The 18,949-nt window shown below is 41.5% G+C and overlaps 1 protein-coding gene across 25 annotated transcripts in view; it reads left to right on the forward strand.

The window, feature by feature from the left end:
* The window catches only part of LOC18442125 (uncharacterized), a 90,872-nt gene that overhangs the window by 55,969 nt on the left and 15,954 nt on the right, over positions 1-18,949 (forward strand). For 18 of the 25 annotated variants that reach the window (XR_016055279.1, XR_016055260.1, XR_016055275.1 and 15 more), the window contains one exon: positions 15,927-16,233. Coding sequence is in view for 12 of the 25 variants with exons in the window: in XM_088866307.1 (XP_088722433.1) it covers positions 15,927-16,233 (307 nt within the window). In the remaining 13 variants the exon portion in view is untranslated. Of the gene's footprint in view, positions 1-15,926; positions 16,234-16,486; positions 16,632-18,949 lie in introns of all 25 variants that reach the window. The other 7 variants (XR_016055255.1, XR_016055253.1, XR_016055258.1 and 4 more) reach the window with 1 other exon arrangement.

An 18,949-nucleotide genomic window follows, 5' to 3' on the forward strand; every position in this document is an offset into this window, starting at 1 on the left:
CAACATATTGAGCTAAGGACTGTTCTTCCTTTGCAACCACATTACTTTTAGCTATCAACTCATGAAATTCATCGGTATACTCCTCTACACCCTTTTCACCTTGATGAAGATTATTCATGTTGTGGTAGAGGGATTGTAAATAATTTTCAGGCAAATATTTTTCTTTTAATTTATTTTTCATCTTCTCCCATGTATTAATTTTAGGCTTTTCAACCTCTCTCTTCTAGCCCTAAGTTTTTCCCACCATGCCGAAGCACATTTGTTCAATTTTATGGCAATAATTTTTACCTTTTTATTTTCAGGTACCTCCTTATAATAAAAAACTGTTTCTACTGTATTTAACCAATCTATAACTCCTCGAGTTGAGGCTTACCGTCAAAATCAGGTATATCCACCTTCAAATCGACATCCCTAGAGTGATGCATGCCATTCTAGGTCACCGGTTGCTATCCTCATCACTCGACTCCACACACGGAGTGCGATGGTGAAAAAGGTTGTATTCGAGATGCTCTTGGGCTGAAAGATCACAGTCTTGCCCATTATTGAGGGTTGCGAATTGTTGTGTCAACTACTGAACTTGTCTTTCAAGTTCCTCAATTCTCTTATCTCTAGGATCACGCAGCGGGTCCACGAAAATACCCTTTCTACCCCTTCTCGCCGCCATGGGTTCGCCGAAATCACAAACCCTAAGCAATTTATCAGCAAAAAAGGACGGAAATCGGCAAGATCTAGGTTGTTTTTGGCAGATCTTTGGCCAAAATCAGCAAACCCTAGGCCCACTTGTAACTTCCCCTCTTTGTGGTTGATATCGGGCACAATAAATCCATGCTACAGTGACGTTTGTACAGTGATACAATGCTGTCCATACACGGATACAGTAATTTCGTACACTGCTACAGTACTTTGTGTAGCTCGTGAGCTCTGATACCTTTTGATGTAGGAGAACTTGAAGAAACCAAGAAAAATCAGCAAGAAACACATAATTTTGCCCTAGGGTTTACTCCTACTTAGGGCTCAATCCTTAGGTTTCTTTTACAAGACAAAGTCTTTCGTTTTTTAAAGAGGAATACATGAATGACTCTCCAGCCCATCCATGCCCTTATTTATATTTAAAATTATTTTTTTGGATAATATTTGTCCATAAAATTTAACTTTTGACCAAAAGATCCTAACTTAAATATAACTTGAAACTAAACTCCCTAACTTTAATTAAAATATCTAAAAAGTCCTTAACTGGTCCAGCAATGAAATAAATAAATAAATAAATTCTAAAATAGCCTTAAAAGCTAATAAAATACCAAAACTATTTCTTGCTCTTCTTGTTCTTCTTGGAAGCCCTCCTAGGGTTTTCATCGTTCAAATATGAGTGAAAATTAAGAGGAATATGTCGCTCCCATAGAAAATACTCATGGTTACTTGTGCTTTGATCTCCATCAAAAATCCAACAACACCATCCCATTATCCAGGCTGCTCTCGTTCCTTTACCCATATATCATTAATCTAACTTATCACCTCAAAATTGTCTTTTCCAAAACCTAACATCAAACTCCCAAACCCATCATCTTTCTTGCCTGTCACAACCGTGTCCCTCTTGTATTTGTAAAAGCAACCACATCATCTAAATCCTAGATGCATTTTCAACCTTGAAATTTTGCTTTAAAGCTCAGAAGATCAGAACTTTTCTGGACTGCTAATGCAGTAGGGTATTCTCAAATTTATGCCCTGAAACCTGACTTCTTCTAAGCCCACATTGCATGTTGTGCTTGTGTAAGGCGCAAGACTCCTTGGTCCGATATGAGTTGCATTTGCATTTGTGCCAGGGACATCATTATTATACTGAAAGAAATGGATTCGAACTCAGGTGGCCGAATATGTGTAATTGAAGAGAGAATGTAATTTTATTGGTGCAGCATGTGTGGTGCGAATAATATCAAAAGGTGTGTTTTGGGATGCAATGGGGTATGTGGTAAATTGTTTTCTTGATAGTTCCGAGATCCCAGAACTAGAAGTAGTTTCAATATCGACTAATTCTTTGTACCATGCATGTGAGCTGGTATTTTATTACCTGAAGTTATGTTTAAAGTATTTGGGGGCACATTAGGGCACATTGGGTACATTGGGCATGCTATATTATGGGGCATGGGGTCCACATTGCCACCCTATGGGTGGTGCACCCCACCTCCTCTAAACTTTCTTAAATTGAAAAATGACAATTATGCTTTATGTTGACTTGATATTTTAAGAAACCTTTTGTGTAGAGATTTTGATTGATTTCAAAATAAGAATGTGTAAGAAATTAGTTGTGATTGATTTCAAAATAAGAATGTATAAGAAATTTATTGTGATTGATTTATTACTTTCATTTCTTTTTCTTCGATCAACATGTACCTCTTCAAATCAAACTCAAAATCCTTGAATAGGGGATATTTGCGTTTGATCCAGATGCGCCATTGGTCTTGGGAAACAATAAGGGGTTTAAGAAGTCCTAAGGGGTGACCTTAAACAGAAAACCTATTTGCTCTTTTCGACTTCAGAAATCCGCTGTGTTCAAGGCCGCAGTTTTCTTTGTTTCAACGACTTTCCCTGGTGCAGTGTATGCCTGATTTCTTTGGTTGTGAGTGTATTGTTCCTGTAAAATCTCAGAGAATTACCATGGATAGTTTGGGGGATATGGAGGTTAAGTACGAAGGTGCCCTGGCTATTTTGTACAGAATCCTACCTTCCATGACACTGATTTTGTGTATACTTTCATGGCTGTCTTGAACTTGGCAGCAAAGCTAGCCTAGGGTGTTGTTTTCTTTTCTTTTTTGTATTTATCAGAGGAGAAAAGGGGATTGTACATTCAAGGTTTTGTGTGTGATAAGGGCAAATAAAAAAAGGACGCTGAAAATTTTTGAAATACAAATCCTAGTGTGCACCAACCACACAAACAACAATAACCATATTTATAGCGAAAGAATTCATGAAAGTGAGCAAACTTTAATCATAAGCCTTCTAACATAGGTTCTACAGAAAAGTGTACTGGTAAACATGAAAGGTTGTAAGTACGGAAAGTTATGGCTTGTAAAGGTATTATGGGTTTGAAAGCGGTAATAATAATACCTGAGAAGTAATTGAAATGTGTGCATGTGTGTGCTTCCTGTTGATGGCAGCAAGCACAAGGGATGCACTTTGGTGTTTCAATTCGGGGTCTAAGGTCCTTGTGTTGAACACCAAAGATGGGCACTTGGGAAGTATATGTATTTATGACATCTCATTTAAATGCTCAGTGTGGGAGGTATTTGATTTCCCTCCTAGTAAAGTCAATGGTCATGAGGCTATCATATGAAAAGATATTGACTATGGGTGATGAAGTGGGAATTTAGGGTTGGGTCTTTTTGTTAGTCAACTAGCAAGTTTTTTATTTGGAGATCTTTTTAAGTTACTTTTGTGTTGGTTAAAAATTTTTGGATTTTCTTAAGACTCGTAACAATCTGTGTTGTATGGGACTCGGATGTGTAAATAGAGAAATTTGAGATAGAGGGGATTTTTGGTAAACGAGCTTTTTCCTAAATGTTATATTCCTGTATGGGCATCTTTTTGAAAAATTAGTAGAAGAAATGCAGGTGTTGTCCAACATTAGGTGGCCTAGTTTTGGGGACGACAAGTTGTTATATGAGTTACTCTAATAGTCATCTTAGATGATTAACTTGCGAAACATGTGCCAAATGTATCTCCTTAAGATAACAAAATCTGAAACCCATATTCCTAAACAAGAAATTCCAAGATAGTTACTTTCTTGGAAAGCACACTCTTGCATTACATTGTAGCAGCAAGGTCAGAATATAGTTATTGGAAATGCCTGTAATTCCAATTCGTTTCAAGAATTAAAATCGTGGAATCGCATGTGCCAGATGATTCCTAATCTCAAAATTGCCATCCTTATAATGAAAACCATTGGAGGCGTGATTCCCAATAATCGGAATCGTGATCCAATAAAATGGAAACCGTGATTCTTATTTGTAGGAATCGGTATCCTATCATGTTGGAATCGGGTCTCCTACCTTTCAGGAATCGCATATGATACCACACCATTCAATGTCTTTCGGAATCAAATATGGCAAAATAGGAGTCGTGATACCTGTATTACTAGAATTTTTGTCCCCATTAATTGGGAATCAAGATTTGTACAATTCAGGAATCGTGCACCCTCCGGTCTAGGATAGAAGTATTTTGCAAGAACCGATATTAAGTTTTACATAGATGATTGGGGATAGACATAGATGATACCATAGCTTGACCCAGATTAGCTATGTAAAGTGAAGTAGATACCATAACTTCCATAACTGCCATGAATTTCGATTGCCGTTAACCCATTTCCTTTTCTGTTTTTTTTTTTTTTTTTTAGGGGTTTCAGTCCATGCCCCACCAAATATACAATAAGAAAACGAATTATAAGCATTTTATTCATCAACCACCATACATGCCCCACATAATCCTTTACTACATACAGTAAATGATCAATAATAAGCATTTGGTTATTGCGAGCATCCAATATGTACGTCTTACCTTGAGGTGGGGCTGCCACCCAAATGTCTTACCATGAGGTGGGACTGCCATCCACTTTGTGATTAATAGATTGATAAATTTGTTGGGTAACTTGCCAGAGATTATTGGACATGGATTCATCTCGAAAATTTATTAAGGCTTTTTGGCCCTCACAACGTCACAGTCGTGAAACCCAAATCATGGGGTATTTAACCTTGTACAAAATTGTAACATGATACAAACGGGTTCCTGGAACTCCTCCAGTAACATAGAATCAATTCTTGGAGCTCCTTCTGCAACATACAATTTATAAATGTATTTCACTCAACATTTACATTTGAATCAAGATTTCATGTCATTAGAACTTGATTCAATGTGTGCATCCAAGAACTGCACCTTTGATGATGTGGAACTCACATCCAAACAACATGGATTCACGATTCCTAAAAAATTTGAATCAATGTCTCTTACACGTATTTTTGCACCTCAGAGACGAGAAGTGAGTCTTCGATACTACTTCTAAAATCTTCAAGGTAAAACGTCTCAAGTTCCAATGATACAGGAAATGGGTGCTCCCCATGACTGTCGCAACCACCACCATTTACTACAGCGACACTTCGGCAGTCTCCACCTGGCCTTCAAGGGCCACCCACTACAACATTCAAGACATCAGCATCCCTCTACCTACTAACATCAATGCCCTTCTGTATTAGTCATCACTCTCAGCAGGTAACAAAGAGAAATTCCAGACCTAACCTTAACCAGCCACCATACTCCTCAAAAAACCGGCATAACCAGGCCTTCAAGGCATACCCACCAAGATACCCCAGACCTCCCTCTCGCCACCAATGTACCCCTCTCAACCAATACCACCACCAGCAACCCCACTCTTTCAGGATCCACATAAATCCTGGCTCCCATGACCACACCTATCGCACTCAACAAACCTTTTCCACCACGTCCCCTCACCTATCTAAGCCTTTTCCTTCCCCCAAAAACCCAATAAACCCGAACCTTTACAGAACTATAGGCCATCGAAAGGAACCTTCATATAGTTCAGCCCCAAATATTCCCAAATACCTCTCCTCAGCCACAATATCCCCATTCGCCACCAGTCCAGCCACATCCCTCAACAACTCAACCCAAAAGTTTCGCCCAAGTGACAACATCTGCCCCATCAAACCATCCTGCTCAACCCCGAGAAACAGCCACTTTTCCAAATGTCCACCTAGTACATCATGTATCCTTCATTAATTTATCTCCCCACATCTGGCTTTTTCCACCCCATGAAATATCAGAATGTTTGGCCTCTTTAGAGACTCCCTCATCAGAACCTTCCAACCGCACATGAATGATGTTAAAGGTATTAATCATTGGCTACAACACACCTTCAATAACCGTCATGTTGTCTACAGGCTCCTCCACAACGATAGATACCTCATTTCCTTGCCAGTTAATCGTACACCTGTATTTGCCCCTAATTCCAAATCTTAGATTCAAAGGAGGTCTTCTTTCCCTGCAACACTGGTATCAATCCCACGGAGCTCTCAAGGATCGTAAGTTTTGGATCACATTGGAAGGTATCCCCCTACACCTATGCACTAATTCCATCTTCAAATCTTTTGGATATAGTTGTGGACAATTTCTCTCAGTCCACTGGAAATCTTTAGGGTCTCTCCCCCTAGGTAAGATTGTCCTTCTCATCGCTCTGGCTTCAGCAGATTTCATCACTACTTCGCTGTCTTTGCACAGTAATGGCTTCACTTTCACCTACGCCATCTCTGTCTCAGTTGAGGGTCTCACCTGCCATGAATGTTCTGCCCCTGACCATTAAGGGTGGACTACAGTCAATCGAAGAAACCGTGGTCCAAACCATAATCCGGTTTCTTCAAACTCCTTGAACCCTCTATACTCCCATGACCACAATCCAGATCTGCAAAACAATCATCCTCCCGCCGACCTTTCTCATCGGAAAACACACCCCATCATTTCTCAAGATAGACGCTCCTCTAAAGCCCTAGTTTCCATTGGTCAACCCCCTACCCGCACCTCATCGATTCCCATCAAAAGATTTTTCCATCCCCATGAGTATTTCGATATTTGCGCTCCACTCAAAGAAACCTTAAATGCTGGGTGTCCTTCCCCTGTGTATGTGTCGTCAATGGCTACATCGTCATCCTCCCTCATTAATGATGGGCGATCTACGAGGCAAAAAGGGCATCATAATCCCTCTCATGCACAAGAGCCAGGCGCCCCATCACCACAACGTTTTAATGTTGGCGCCTTTAACCTAGTAACCTCTACTTCCACATGTCAAGCACTGGCACATCATCCGCCGTCTTTTCCTGCCCATGTGACACATCACCTCCTTGGGCCTTCAACCATAAATGACCAGCAGCCTTTGCAACCTCCCCCTCCCCGCCCCCCTCTACCTTCAGTGTGACGTCTAGATCAAATCCCCTAGCTCCCGAGGAAGCCTTCTATCACCTACCCCTCAAATTTCTTTCTCTTAACTCCACCTTCGTTCTCCACCCCTAACTCCTCGTCACACTTCTTGGTACCACCACCGGCAATCAATGGAGCCATCCTCGGTACCACTGTCGCCTCTCAAAACCATTCGCTTCCCTCCCTCTCGCTCTCTATGGTTCCCAATCCTAAGCCCCTATCGCCGCTACTTCCCAACACCCTTTCTTTCCCCACAACCTCTCTGTCTATCACTGAAAACCCCAACCTTCAGAACCCTCTAACTCCTCCTTTTCTCCTCAAATGCCTTGCCATCAAGAACAAAAACCAACCTACCCAGGGTGGTATCGACACCACCACTCACCTTCCCCTCGCACACAACCCAGATCGTTTTTTAGCCAACCACCTCTTGGTAAATAATCTACTTATTGGCGTTCTCCCACTCCTTACTCTCCTCTCGGGCAGTCAGCCCTCCGAACGATAAACACAATTGTTCGCCCCTTGCACACCCATTACCCGGGTTTCCATCCCCCCAACCAGGTTCCTTCCTGACCCCCGCACTCTTCGTAGTCTCAGAATCCTCACGGGATAATCCAACTCACAACAACCCATTTGTCACCACTCTTCCAGATCCTCCGGGCACAGGCTTACGATACACCAACTTGGATGAGCTCGTCCCCATACCCCAAGAAATGCGATTTGCGCTAAATGTAGTCCCAGATGACGGTGCCGACTACCCCCATGCATACTCCCATTGAACCACTTCTTCCCCCTCACAAATTCGGACACTACCACCACATATCTTCACCCTTTATCAGTTGCCCCCTTACAGTCTTTCCCTCCTGGAGTTCCGATTCCTTATCCTCTTTTCGGCATAGACTTAGAGTCCAAGTTCAACTCCGACTCCAATCTTCAGCGTCGGCAGACTCTAGGGAACTGGAGAGAATAGACAAAAACGCTCCTTTCATGGAAGAAATGATTGAAGATATTGGCCTTGCTTTTCCGGGAAATATAGAAGATTTAACGGATCACCTGAGGGAGGTGGCAAGCTTCTCCAAGGTAAGCTTCTCTCCCATTTCCTCTATAGGGTCTAGTCTAGGGGGCTTTCTTAATTACGTTCCTGGGTTATTTATGACTCACCTAGGAAACCATCTAAGCTTATCTCCCTCACCTCGATCCTCCCTCTTAGCCCAACCAAAAGGAGGTCTGGTAGAAAGGCCCACCGCCACCCAAATTCCCCCTGATGAAGGTCCTTTGTTGCAACTTCAGAGGACTTGGTAGCCATGCCTAGAGGTGTGCTGTCCGCCCCTTGGTTTCCTCCCGTCACCCTTCAGTCTCAGCCCTCTTTGAGACCAACTTACCCTCCCCGGACCTCTCTTTGTTGCGAGAATCCATGGGAGCTTCTAGGGGTATTTGGATTATCTGGAATCCAAATACCCTCCAGGGTCTTTCTTTACAAGTCCTCGAATTCTCCGTTTCTATTGATTTCAACCGAATTTTAGATGGCTTTATTTTTAGGACACCTTAATCTATGGCCCTAACCACCCAGCACTCAGGCCCAGTTTGTGGCAGGAGCTCAGCTCCTTAAGCCCTCCCCTGAATATGCCTTGTCTTTTGGGGGGGGGTTGGGGATTTCAACACAGTCAAATTGCCCCACGAGAAATCCTATTGTGGGGATCTGAATGCATCAATGAGGGGCTACACAAACTTCTATGAAGTTTATGTAGGCCCCCATTTCCCTAACTTGAGCATCCTTTACATGGTCCAATTATTCATGTGCCCCCATCATGTCCAAATTAGACTGTTTCCTTGTAACCAATCTTGGGAGACTTCGCTTCCTGGAACCTTCTCTGGGGTCCTACCTAAAACAACTTCAGACGACAAGCCCATCCTTTTAGACACCCACCCTCTCCTTACCCCGAACAAACTTGTAGATTTGAGCTCTTCTAGTTGGAAGAGCCCTCCTTCAAACCCCTTTTCTCTTCTATCTGGTCCTCCTCCAATGTAACCGAATGGGCTGGGCATCGAGTCACCCGGAAGCTACAAATTATCAAAGCCGATATGAAGCAATGGAGTAAGGATCTTCCCAGAAACTTCAAAGCCCACATTAGAGCTTTCTCAACCATCATCACAGATCTAGATTCCTTAGCGGAAACTCGACCCCTCACATCCCTGGAGATTCATTCCAAGTTTCAAGCAAAAGTTGATTTTTCTCTTACCCTGAAAAAAGAAGAAACTTATTGGTTCCAAAGTTCTCGTATAAAGTGGCTTAAAGAAGGCGATAGAAATACTGCCTTATTCCACAAAACTGCAAGCTTTAGGCACAAGGGCAATGCTATTACCCAAATCACAGTAGGATTCCAAGCCTTTACCCAATCATCACACATCAATCGCTTTTTCATCAGATACTTTAGGAATCTCTTCTCAAAGCCAACATGTCAGCAACTTGTACTAGGTAATATAGTTTTCCAAGCCATCTCCCATGAGGTTTCAGCCTCTCTAGAAAGCCCTTTCACATTAGAGGAAATCTGTAAGGTAGTGTCTGCTCCCAAAGGATATGGCCCCTAGACCTGATGGCTTCCCTGTAGCTTTTTACCAGTCCTTTTGGGACACTATATCACCTGATATTCTAGCCTTTTTTGAAGAATTTTTCCTAAGGGGTAGAATCAACAAAGCGCTTAATTGCACCTTCCTTGCAATGATACCCAAACTAGAAAGAGCCAATAGACTACAAGACTTTCGTCCTATCAGTCTCCTCAATTCCTCTTATAAGATCCTCACCAAGGTGCTTGCTTCTCGCCTCCAAGAGGTCCTTAGTCAAATCATTTCTCCATCCCAATCCGCCTTTGTGGCTAATAGACAAGTCCTAGATGGTGCGCAAACAGCCCATGAAGGCATTCATTCCAGATCCTCATCAGCTCAGAAAGGCCTCATAATAAAGCTTGATTGGGAAAAGGCTTATGAAAGTGTAGATTGGGACCTTTTAGGTACGATTTATGCTCGAATGGGATTCGGTTCCCGTTGGAGAAATTAGATCAAACCTTGCATAACCAACCCTTGTTTCTCAATCCTCATAAATGGAGCACTTGAAGGTTTCTTCCATGCCAACATAGGGCTTAGGCAAGGGGATCCCCTTTCACCCTTTCTCTTCACCCTCATTGGAGAGTTATTCTCACAAACTCTATCTTCAGACTCTATGCTACAGGTCACCTCTCGGGCTTTAGAACTTCATGTGCAGGACCAACAATCTCTCACCTACTTTACGTAGATGATACCTTAATTTTTTGTGATGCAGACCCATCCCAATTCGACTGTCTCTGACGCTATCTTGAACTTTCAAACTCATGTCTAGTATGAAAGCTAACCTCTCAAAGACTAAGATGCTAGGAATCCATGTAAACAATCAGGAGCTTCAAAGTTTAGCTCACTGCCTAGGCTGCGAAACTGAAATTCTCCCCTCCTCATGTCTTGGCTTACCTCTCTGCATAGGTATCCCGTGAAAACAACTTTGGGATAACTTGATACAAAAATTTGCGTGGAAGCTAGCATCATGGAAGGGCCGTTTCCTATCCTTTGGGGGAAGGATTACCCTAATAAGGGCTACTCTTGTGAGCATTCCAACTTTTTTCATGTCTCTCTTTCTTGTCCCTGTCTTAGTAATTCGCCGCTTAGAAAACTAATGAGAAACTTCCTGTGGTTTGGTATGGAAGGTACTAACAAAATCCCTCAAGTAGCTTGGGATCAAGTCTGTCTTCTTAAGAAATTCGGTGGTTTAGGAACTAAAAACCTTAGGACCACCAGGTTATCCAGGCAAAGTATGGCATGCATGGAATAGAGTGGCTACCCAGAACCCCTACACATAGGTCATCAGGTGCCTGGAAAGGTATTTCTTCCACTAAGCAGGATTTCCAATACCAAACTAGGATTAGACTAGGCGATGGTCTACACATCAAATTTTGGCCAAACCTTTGGATAGGTCCGACCCCCTTGTCTCAAGGCTACCCCTCTCTATATCTTTTGGCTCAAGACCAAGAAGCTTTGGTCGCAGATTATGTCACTTTCAATGGTTCTAACTTGGTATGGGCCCCAATTTTTAGGAGAGACCTCCTAGACAATGAGACCAACTCCCTCATCTCCCTTCTCCATACCCTTCACCCCATCTTCAGCTCCCTTTCTTCTCAAGACCCTTTGATTTGGTCCCCTTCTCCCTCGGGTTCTTTTTCCGTATCCTCTTTCTACACTTTCCTTCTACCCAATTTGCCCCTTAGCCCTATCCTAAACAAATGCTGGTCTCTCCCAATTCCCCACAAAGTTCAGGCCTTTATCTGGGTCTTGCTCTAGGGAAAAACCCTTACCTTGGACCAGCTTCATCGTCGTGGCTACTCCTTCCCCAACCGTTGTGTCTTGTGTCTTCAAGAAGAGGAGTGAATCCCCCACCTCTTCATCCATTGCAAGGTCTCTTTGAGTTTATGGTCTTCCCTCCTAAATCTATTTGGGCTCCGTTGGGTCAGTCCTTCAAATTTGCTCAACCTATTTCTGTCTTTCTTTTTCCCCCGTTCTAATCGAATGGGAAAAAACTGTGGCACCTCTCAGTCTCGGCTCTACTTTGGAGCCTGTGGCTAAAGAGAAACTCTAGAACCTTCAGGGGTACCTCGAAAACCACCCATTCAATTTTCCAATCGATCACTGTCCTTATTTCCACTTGGTCAAAATATATCCCAATCTTTGCTACTCCTCTAATTTTGAACTTTCTAAACAACTGGGACAGCCTCCTCAAACTCTCAGCCCATACACAGTGACCTAGACCCTAGTGGACACCCACCCCCTCCCCCCCGGGATACTTGAAACTCAAGACTGCTGGGTCCTCCTTAGGAAACTCAGGCCCATCGGGCATTGGTGGAGTTTTATCAGACTCTTCCTCTACCCTTATGACCTTCTCAAAATTTATAGGTCACCATGACTCTACCCACTCGGAGGCAAAGGCAATGTTAGAAGGCCTCAAAAGGGTTCTTTGGAAACAAGTGCACTAGGGGTTATAATGAATTTTGATTCAAGCGCAACCCCCTTGGATACTGAACTCAATCTTTGAAAAAATTTATTTCCTTTGCAGCTCACCGCCTCCACCAATTTTCAAACTGATATACCGAGAAACCAATGGTGAGGTAGACCGATTGGCGAAGGAAGGAGCCTCACAACGATCGTACGCTATCATATCCTTGACACATGTGCTTCCACCCTTCTTCTCCTCTCTTTTTATAGCTCAATCCTACCCCCCACTCAGAGCTCCCCCGTTATAAAAAAAAAAGAAGTTATGTCTATAGTTTCTCTCATTTGCTTACCTCTTTTATCCCTCAACACACCTCTCTCTTCTTCTCTCTCCTGTCCCCTTAACCGCGTTTATCCCACTCTCCACAGATCTCTAAACGACCTATGCTTCGCCCAATTCTCCCATAGAGGGAGGAATATTGTATTTTTGCTACTTAGATCAGCCCTCTCTCTCTTCTTGTTCTTTTAGGCTAGGGGTTTTTAGAATGCTTTTCTCTCTCCTATTTTATCCTACTTTCGCTCTCATCTTCTCCTTGCCCTCTCAGCAGCTCTTTCTGCTATACTACCCTCTTCCTTTGCTTCATCCTGTCCTACCTCTCTCTTTATTGGCCTTCTTCTTGCTCTGTCTTTGTGCCTGTAGCAGGGAACCTTGCGGTCACCCGTTTATATTTTGTTAAGATGACTACCAATGTAAGTCCCCCAAGGTAGATACCTGCCATATCCAGCTGTACCTCGCACTTCGTCTCAAAAACGGTCTCAAGTTTGAGTACTCCTCAGGAAGCCTTTCTTCTAACCTCGGCAACTTCGCAGATCGCACCAAAAATCCATTGGGACCATTGCCATGCCATACAAGGACCCATCCCCGTTACAGATCTCGTGCTCAACATGCCTCATTGCTCACGCTGGAAGCCTAAGCCTAGAGCTACGCCTCAGGTTTATCTCTCACAATAGCAAACCAGAATACTCTCGCCACCTAACTCTTGCAACGACTCTCATGCTTGCAATTTTGTAGAAGCTTGGCCTTTCTAATACCTTTCAGGACTAGCCAGAAGTTTGGAAATCTTTTTTGTTTTCATTGTAGCTCTTTTCCCCTCGCTCCTCTCTCTCTCTCTACCCCCTACTATGTTCTCCCTTCTTCTTCTTCTCTATCTAAGTGCCTCTCCTCTCTCTCTCTCCCCCCTACTATGTTCTCCCATCTTCTTCTCCTCTGTCTTAGTGTACTCTGAGCACCCAATTTGTGGGATGCCATCTGAGTTCTACTCGTTTTGTAAATTTCTATCTTTTATACGAAGTTAACCTTTCTCAACAAAAAAAAAAAAAAAAAGTCTCATACACATTGAATCTCATAGTTGTGCAACTATGAATCGCGGATTTTGTGATATGGAATCTAGATTCTAACCTTCCAAGAATCAAGATTCAGATAATAATTTGGAATGTGTTCCATGAAACTGGGAACCATGGTTCCTATCTTCTAGATTCATATTTCATCCTAGGAACTGCAGAATCGCGGTTCCGTACAAATTGCGACCTTGGTACGCGATTCGGGTAACTATAGGTCTAGCACTGTACTTCTAAGTCACAGTCTCTTAGAAAAATTGAGTGTGCTAGGTACTCATTATAAGTCATACATTTTCTAGGAGAACGTTACAATGGGATTTCAATAAATGTGGATCGAAAATGTCGCAAAACAATTTTCCTTATCCCAAATGTGGCCCAAGAGTTTTTCGCAATATTGATACCTCAGGTTCCACAAAACCTTCAAAAAGTTACAACAATACCTTTATTGAGTAAAGATAATTCAAGAATCTTAGTATTAGTGCATGCAATATGTTAAAAATGGACAATACGATAACACATGGTAACGGTTTTCTCACAAAAAAATGCTCGAGGACCTTATAAAAACCAAGGGATGAAAAATATTTCATAACTCACACAATAACAGCTCGTATGACCAATATCCCTGCCTCATCCAAATCCTACGTGTCAATGTTTGTGAGATATTCTCCATGAGTTTTTGAAATTGTCCCTACTAAGGGAAATGCTCAAAGGGGGAAAAAAGCCAAGACAATTTCAGTTGGATCCCTTTGACATGCAATGCTGGACACCTGGCACGATTCATGTTTTTCCCTTGTGAGTTGCGTAAGCAAAAAGCATAGGACCTGATTTGTCATAAGCTAGTTGATGGAATTCAAAGGAGTGGCTTGTATGATTCCCGATGTGTAAAATAGAAAATTCTTTTTTTCCTTTATGAACAATCAGGTAATTCTACTTACAATGCCAAAATACATAGTGGAATCAAAAAATAAAATCCACTACAATCCTATGGATCTTAACTCTATCTTAAAGAAAATAAACTTTACTTCACTAAATGAATTCTATTAGAATAGGAATTCTAAATCGAATATGAATCCTAGTTCAAACAGGAATCCTCACTCAAATAAGAATTCTAGTACAAATAGGAATTAAGAACAATAAACTGAAAATAAATTGAGAAATAAAGCTGGGAAGACTTATCTGAACTTTACCTAGGTTCACCCTATAGGAATTAGCACACCTCATACCTAGGTACCAAACCCATGGCGCATGATCCTTGGCCCTGCTTAAGTTCTCCAGATTTGGAAGCATCTATGGCAGTACCCTCTCACAAAAATGGGACTGAGAGCATGAACACAATTAGGGTTTCTTTTTAACCCTTTAACTTCGGGGTATGCCACAATGTGGCACCATCCCCTAAGCACACAACCGGGTTGGACGTTCTTTCTCTGGAGCACCTAGCCAGTCGTGCCACTGTAGGTGTCCTATGGGTGGCATCGCACCCCTAAATAGAGAGAAAGGACTAGAGAGAGAAAGAGAAGAGAGACAGGGGCATGGAGGGGCGAGAGAAGGAAAGAGAGAGGCTCGAAAAAACTTCTTGGTGGGAATAAGGGGAGTGCCTCCCTTTATATAGGCCCTCATGGCCTCGATCTTCTAATAGGATCAACTTTGACCATAGGGATCCTAGGTAGTCTGTGAGGTGAAGAGATAATTAAATCTCAGCCATCTATTCTGAAGATCAGCCATCATGATTAGGATGGAATTTAAGAACCATTATCCCTTGAATCTTTGACCCCTATCGACTTCTAGTCTAACTAGGATTAGATCTTCCTAAAATCAACTTATATTAGGATTATGATTTGTTTCCTCTCTTGAGAAGTTCTTTTCTTTTAAGAAACCCAAAAACAAATTTTTTAGAAGATCCAATCCAAAAAAGCTTTCAGAAAACAAAAACAAATATCATCAGATCTCCACAACTAATTCAATTTGAATTAGGAGAGGAATAGGAAAGCCAAAGAGGTGGAATCTCCATGTGGATTGGATTGAGCTATCTAAGAGGAAATTTGTGATTGAGCTACTCGCAATGCTAGAAATTAATCCGTGGCCCTAGAAATCCTTTTTCAGTGTTCCATTTCTGTATTGACATGAATTGGACAGAGTAGCGACACAGCTGTTGCCACTTTTTGTTTTGCAATTTCATATATGTACTCCTCTGCTGTAGCTCAGCTGTGAGTTTTTTCGTGCTTTTTTGAGTTTCCTTTCGTCATTGTGTTATGACACCTGCTTCCTTTGATCTTCTGGATTATAGGAGTGCTTAGTGCACATCTCTTTGACAAATCATTTTTGGAATTTGGCAAGACATGATTGGTAAAAACTGTGAATATCCTGTGAATATTAGTGGATTTCAAATTATCATTTCGGCATGCAAGTGTTGATTTGTTCATCTGCAATGTAAAACTTTTATGCAATGCTTTTCCTGTAATCCTTATATGCTTATGTTGTATTTGTGGTTTTACCCAGCTGATCATGTTTATTATCTTACATCTAGTTCACAAACTGATTTTTTAATGCCTCAGGCAGCCAACTTTCAACTCAAGAGCCATGATGGAATATCTGGTGAAAGGATTGCTAGATATAGTTTTCCAAAGAATCATTTCAGTTCCAACCAGAAGACAGTTTCCTTACCTTCATCTCCTCATGAGTTCAGTAGGAGTCAACATTCTCTGGAAAGTAGGACGTCAGGCTTTGCGCCAACAGAAGATATGGTTGCAACTTGGAACAAAGTTTTGGGTTCTTCAACGTTACAAAACAGGCCCTTATTACCTTTCAACGAATGGAATATTGATTTTTCAGAATTAACTGTTGGGACTCGTGTGGGTATTGGTACGTGGTATTCCTTTATTTTGCACTTTGGGTGTTAACAGAGTTTAGACTTTTATTTTGAATGAATGCATCTTGCTCTTAAATATCAACTTGTAAATTTGAAATTTCATTCTTTGCACGTCGTGACATTTTACCCTCAAATACATCTAGTATGGTTATATTGTGTTTCTATTGATGTCCATAACTGTTGCGGAAGTGCTTGGTTACCCCTTCTCCAAAATTCCCTGAAGTCAACTATTGCTCTGTTTGTCAGCCTTGGATGATAATATTTGTAATCTACTGAGACGAATGATCAGATGCCCTACGAAGAAAGCTGTTCACGTCCTCCTTAGGAGGTGTGCCATCCATCCGTTAATGGACAATGAACATTGGGCGGGCCGGAGCAGTCACTACACATGGTCAGACCATAATATATATTTCCTTCCTGAGGAACATGGTGTACATTCCTTTCGCATACTACTATTTGAATATGATTTATTTGTTTTGTATGTATACGAGTGTCTCTGTCTTATTCTCTCAAGCTATAGAAAATTCCCCCTTCTCTAGGTGTGTGCACGCACAATAATAAATGCTTGAAAGCACGAAAAAGAGGACATAGGAGCCTCTAGACCTGAGCCTAGCCATGAAAACACCTGAAGATGTGGATGTGCATTTCCATATGAGATAAATATGTGCATGTTTCAGCATGTTGCCCATTCTCTTGTGTGAATATGAAGGTATGCAGGAAGACATGACGTTTTAGATGCTCAAAGGTGTATAAGTCGTGTTGATTAGATTATTGTGTGAGCATGGGTGCCTATTGAAACTAGAACCTTATACACGTGTATTTTCGATTTTATTTGTGAGCATTTGTTTAGCAGGTTTTTATTTTCATTATGTTTTATTTGTGAATATGTGTAATCAGAGTTCTATGTGATTGTCGCATTCTAATGAAATTGAAGGGGAAGTTCTATAGGACAGCTGTGAGACCAGCTCTGCTTTATGAGAAAATGTTACGCAGTCAAGAAACAAACAACATAGCCATAGGATGAGCGTAATAGGGATGGGAATGTTGAGATAGATGAGTGGCAAGTTAAGAAAGGATTGAATTCAGAGAATATACTCTAAGGAGCTTAGGGATTCCTTTAGTAGGCGACGAGATAAGGGAAAGTAGACTTAGGTGGACTGGCCATGTGTTGTGCACGCCCAATACAACACCGGTTTGGAGGTGCGATTTGGTTCAAGTGCAAGGCTCTAAAAGGGCTAAGGGAAGGAGCAAAAGGAAATGGATGGAAGTAGTGAAAAAAAATATGGGGACTTATAGTCTTACTGAGGGTATGACCATTGGTAGCGCAGAATGGCAGAATAAGATTCGTGTAGCCAACCCAAGTAGTTGGGATAAGGCTCTAATGCTGATGATGACTATATGATGAAACGAGGAACATGGACTAACCGAGCAATGGCTTTTGAAATAAAAAATGTTGTATCCTTCGATGCTAAGGACACCCTCATGGTTCACATTGTACCTCATATTTAAGAACTTAGTGCAACATCTCAAGCCTTCAATCATTCTGTTGTCATAACAAAAGTCATGAAAAATGAGGCAGGGCATAAAAGCATTTCGACATATGTTGAAGCGACACATAAATATTATAGGGATTACATTTTCTTTGCCTTAACAACTCTGGGAGAAAGGGTGATCAGAATATGCCTCTCATTTTCTCCCTTTATCACCCCCTCAAGCCTCCTTTGCTGTGACACTACTGCCACTGGCTTTGCTCATTGACCAGATCGTAAGGCAACTCCTTTCTTTAAGTGAGGAAAAGAGTAATCAATTAAGGATAAATGTCGGGCAAGGTATAAGAAGGTAAATAATGTCGTTTCATTGTCCCATGCCTTCAGAGAGACTCTTGTCCTCCTGTTGTGTCAATTAAATGTCGGACGGTACACATGGTACAATGGTCATAGTATGTTGTTCACATGACCTTTTCTTGTGAGTAGAATAAGTCCATGAACGTATTGGCATGAAGAAAATGATAGACAAGTGAAATGAGCAATGGATAAAGGTGATTAAATGGTATAGGTTTCTCCCATTTTCTTCTTGGATGATCATTGCTTTGGTGAATTTTTTATTTTTTCTTTTTTGGATAGAATGCTCTAGTGAGTTTGTTGTGGCAAACATGCATACTTGGATGAAGTCAAATATGTTTTGAATCTAGGGAAATATTTGAAATTAAAATAAACATCTAAAAATTTGCTAAATTGGTAAGAGTTGAACACTTAGAATATCAAGTCTTATGTGGTCCGGTGAGTTGCTAAATAGAATTACAGCTTGTTTCTGTTTCTTACTTTATGAACTAGGACTTATTTCACTTTCACATGGATAATTACTAACTAGTTACTTGCATTGAGTCGCCCCCTTAGGTAGGCTCATAGCCATCCTCTTTTATTTATTATTTATCTATTATTGTTCTCATAATATTGGATCAGGATTCATGAAAATAGATGTGCTAAAGTTTCACTTGCCCAGCTTTGCACAACCTTCCTCCTGCTTTGGGCTTAGGACCAACATGACCGGCCATGACAGAGTTCTTTAGGACGAGACTTAAATGGTCCTATAGGAAAAAATAGTGCATGATACAAACGGTTACATGGAGGATATGGATATGGGGAAAGAATTTAGATGTGTTTTCTTATTCTTGATTTTGCTATGGTTGTCGTCCTAGCAATAGCAAGC

This window comes from Amborella trichopoda, chromosome 1 (genome assembly GCF_054954075.1).
Source record: "Amborella trichopoda isolate Santa Cruz 75 chromosome 1, AtrichopodaSantaCruz75HAP2 v2.0, whole genome shotgun sequence".
NCBI lineage: Eukaryota > Viridiplantae > Streptophyta > Magnoliopsida > Amborellales > Amborellaceae > Amborella > Amborella trichopoda.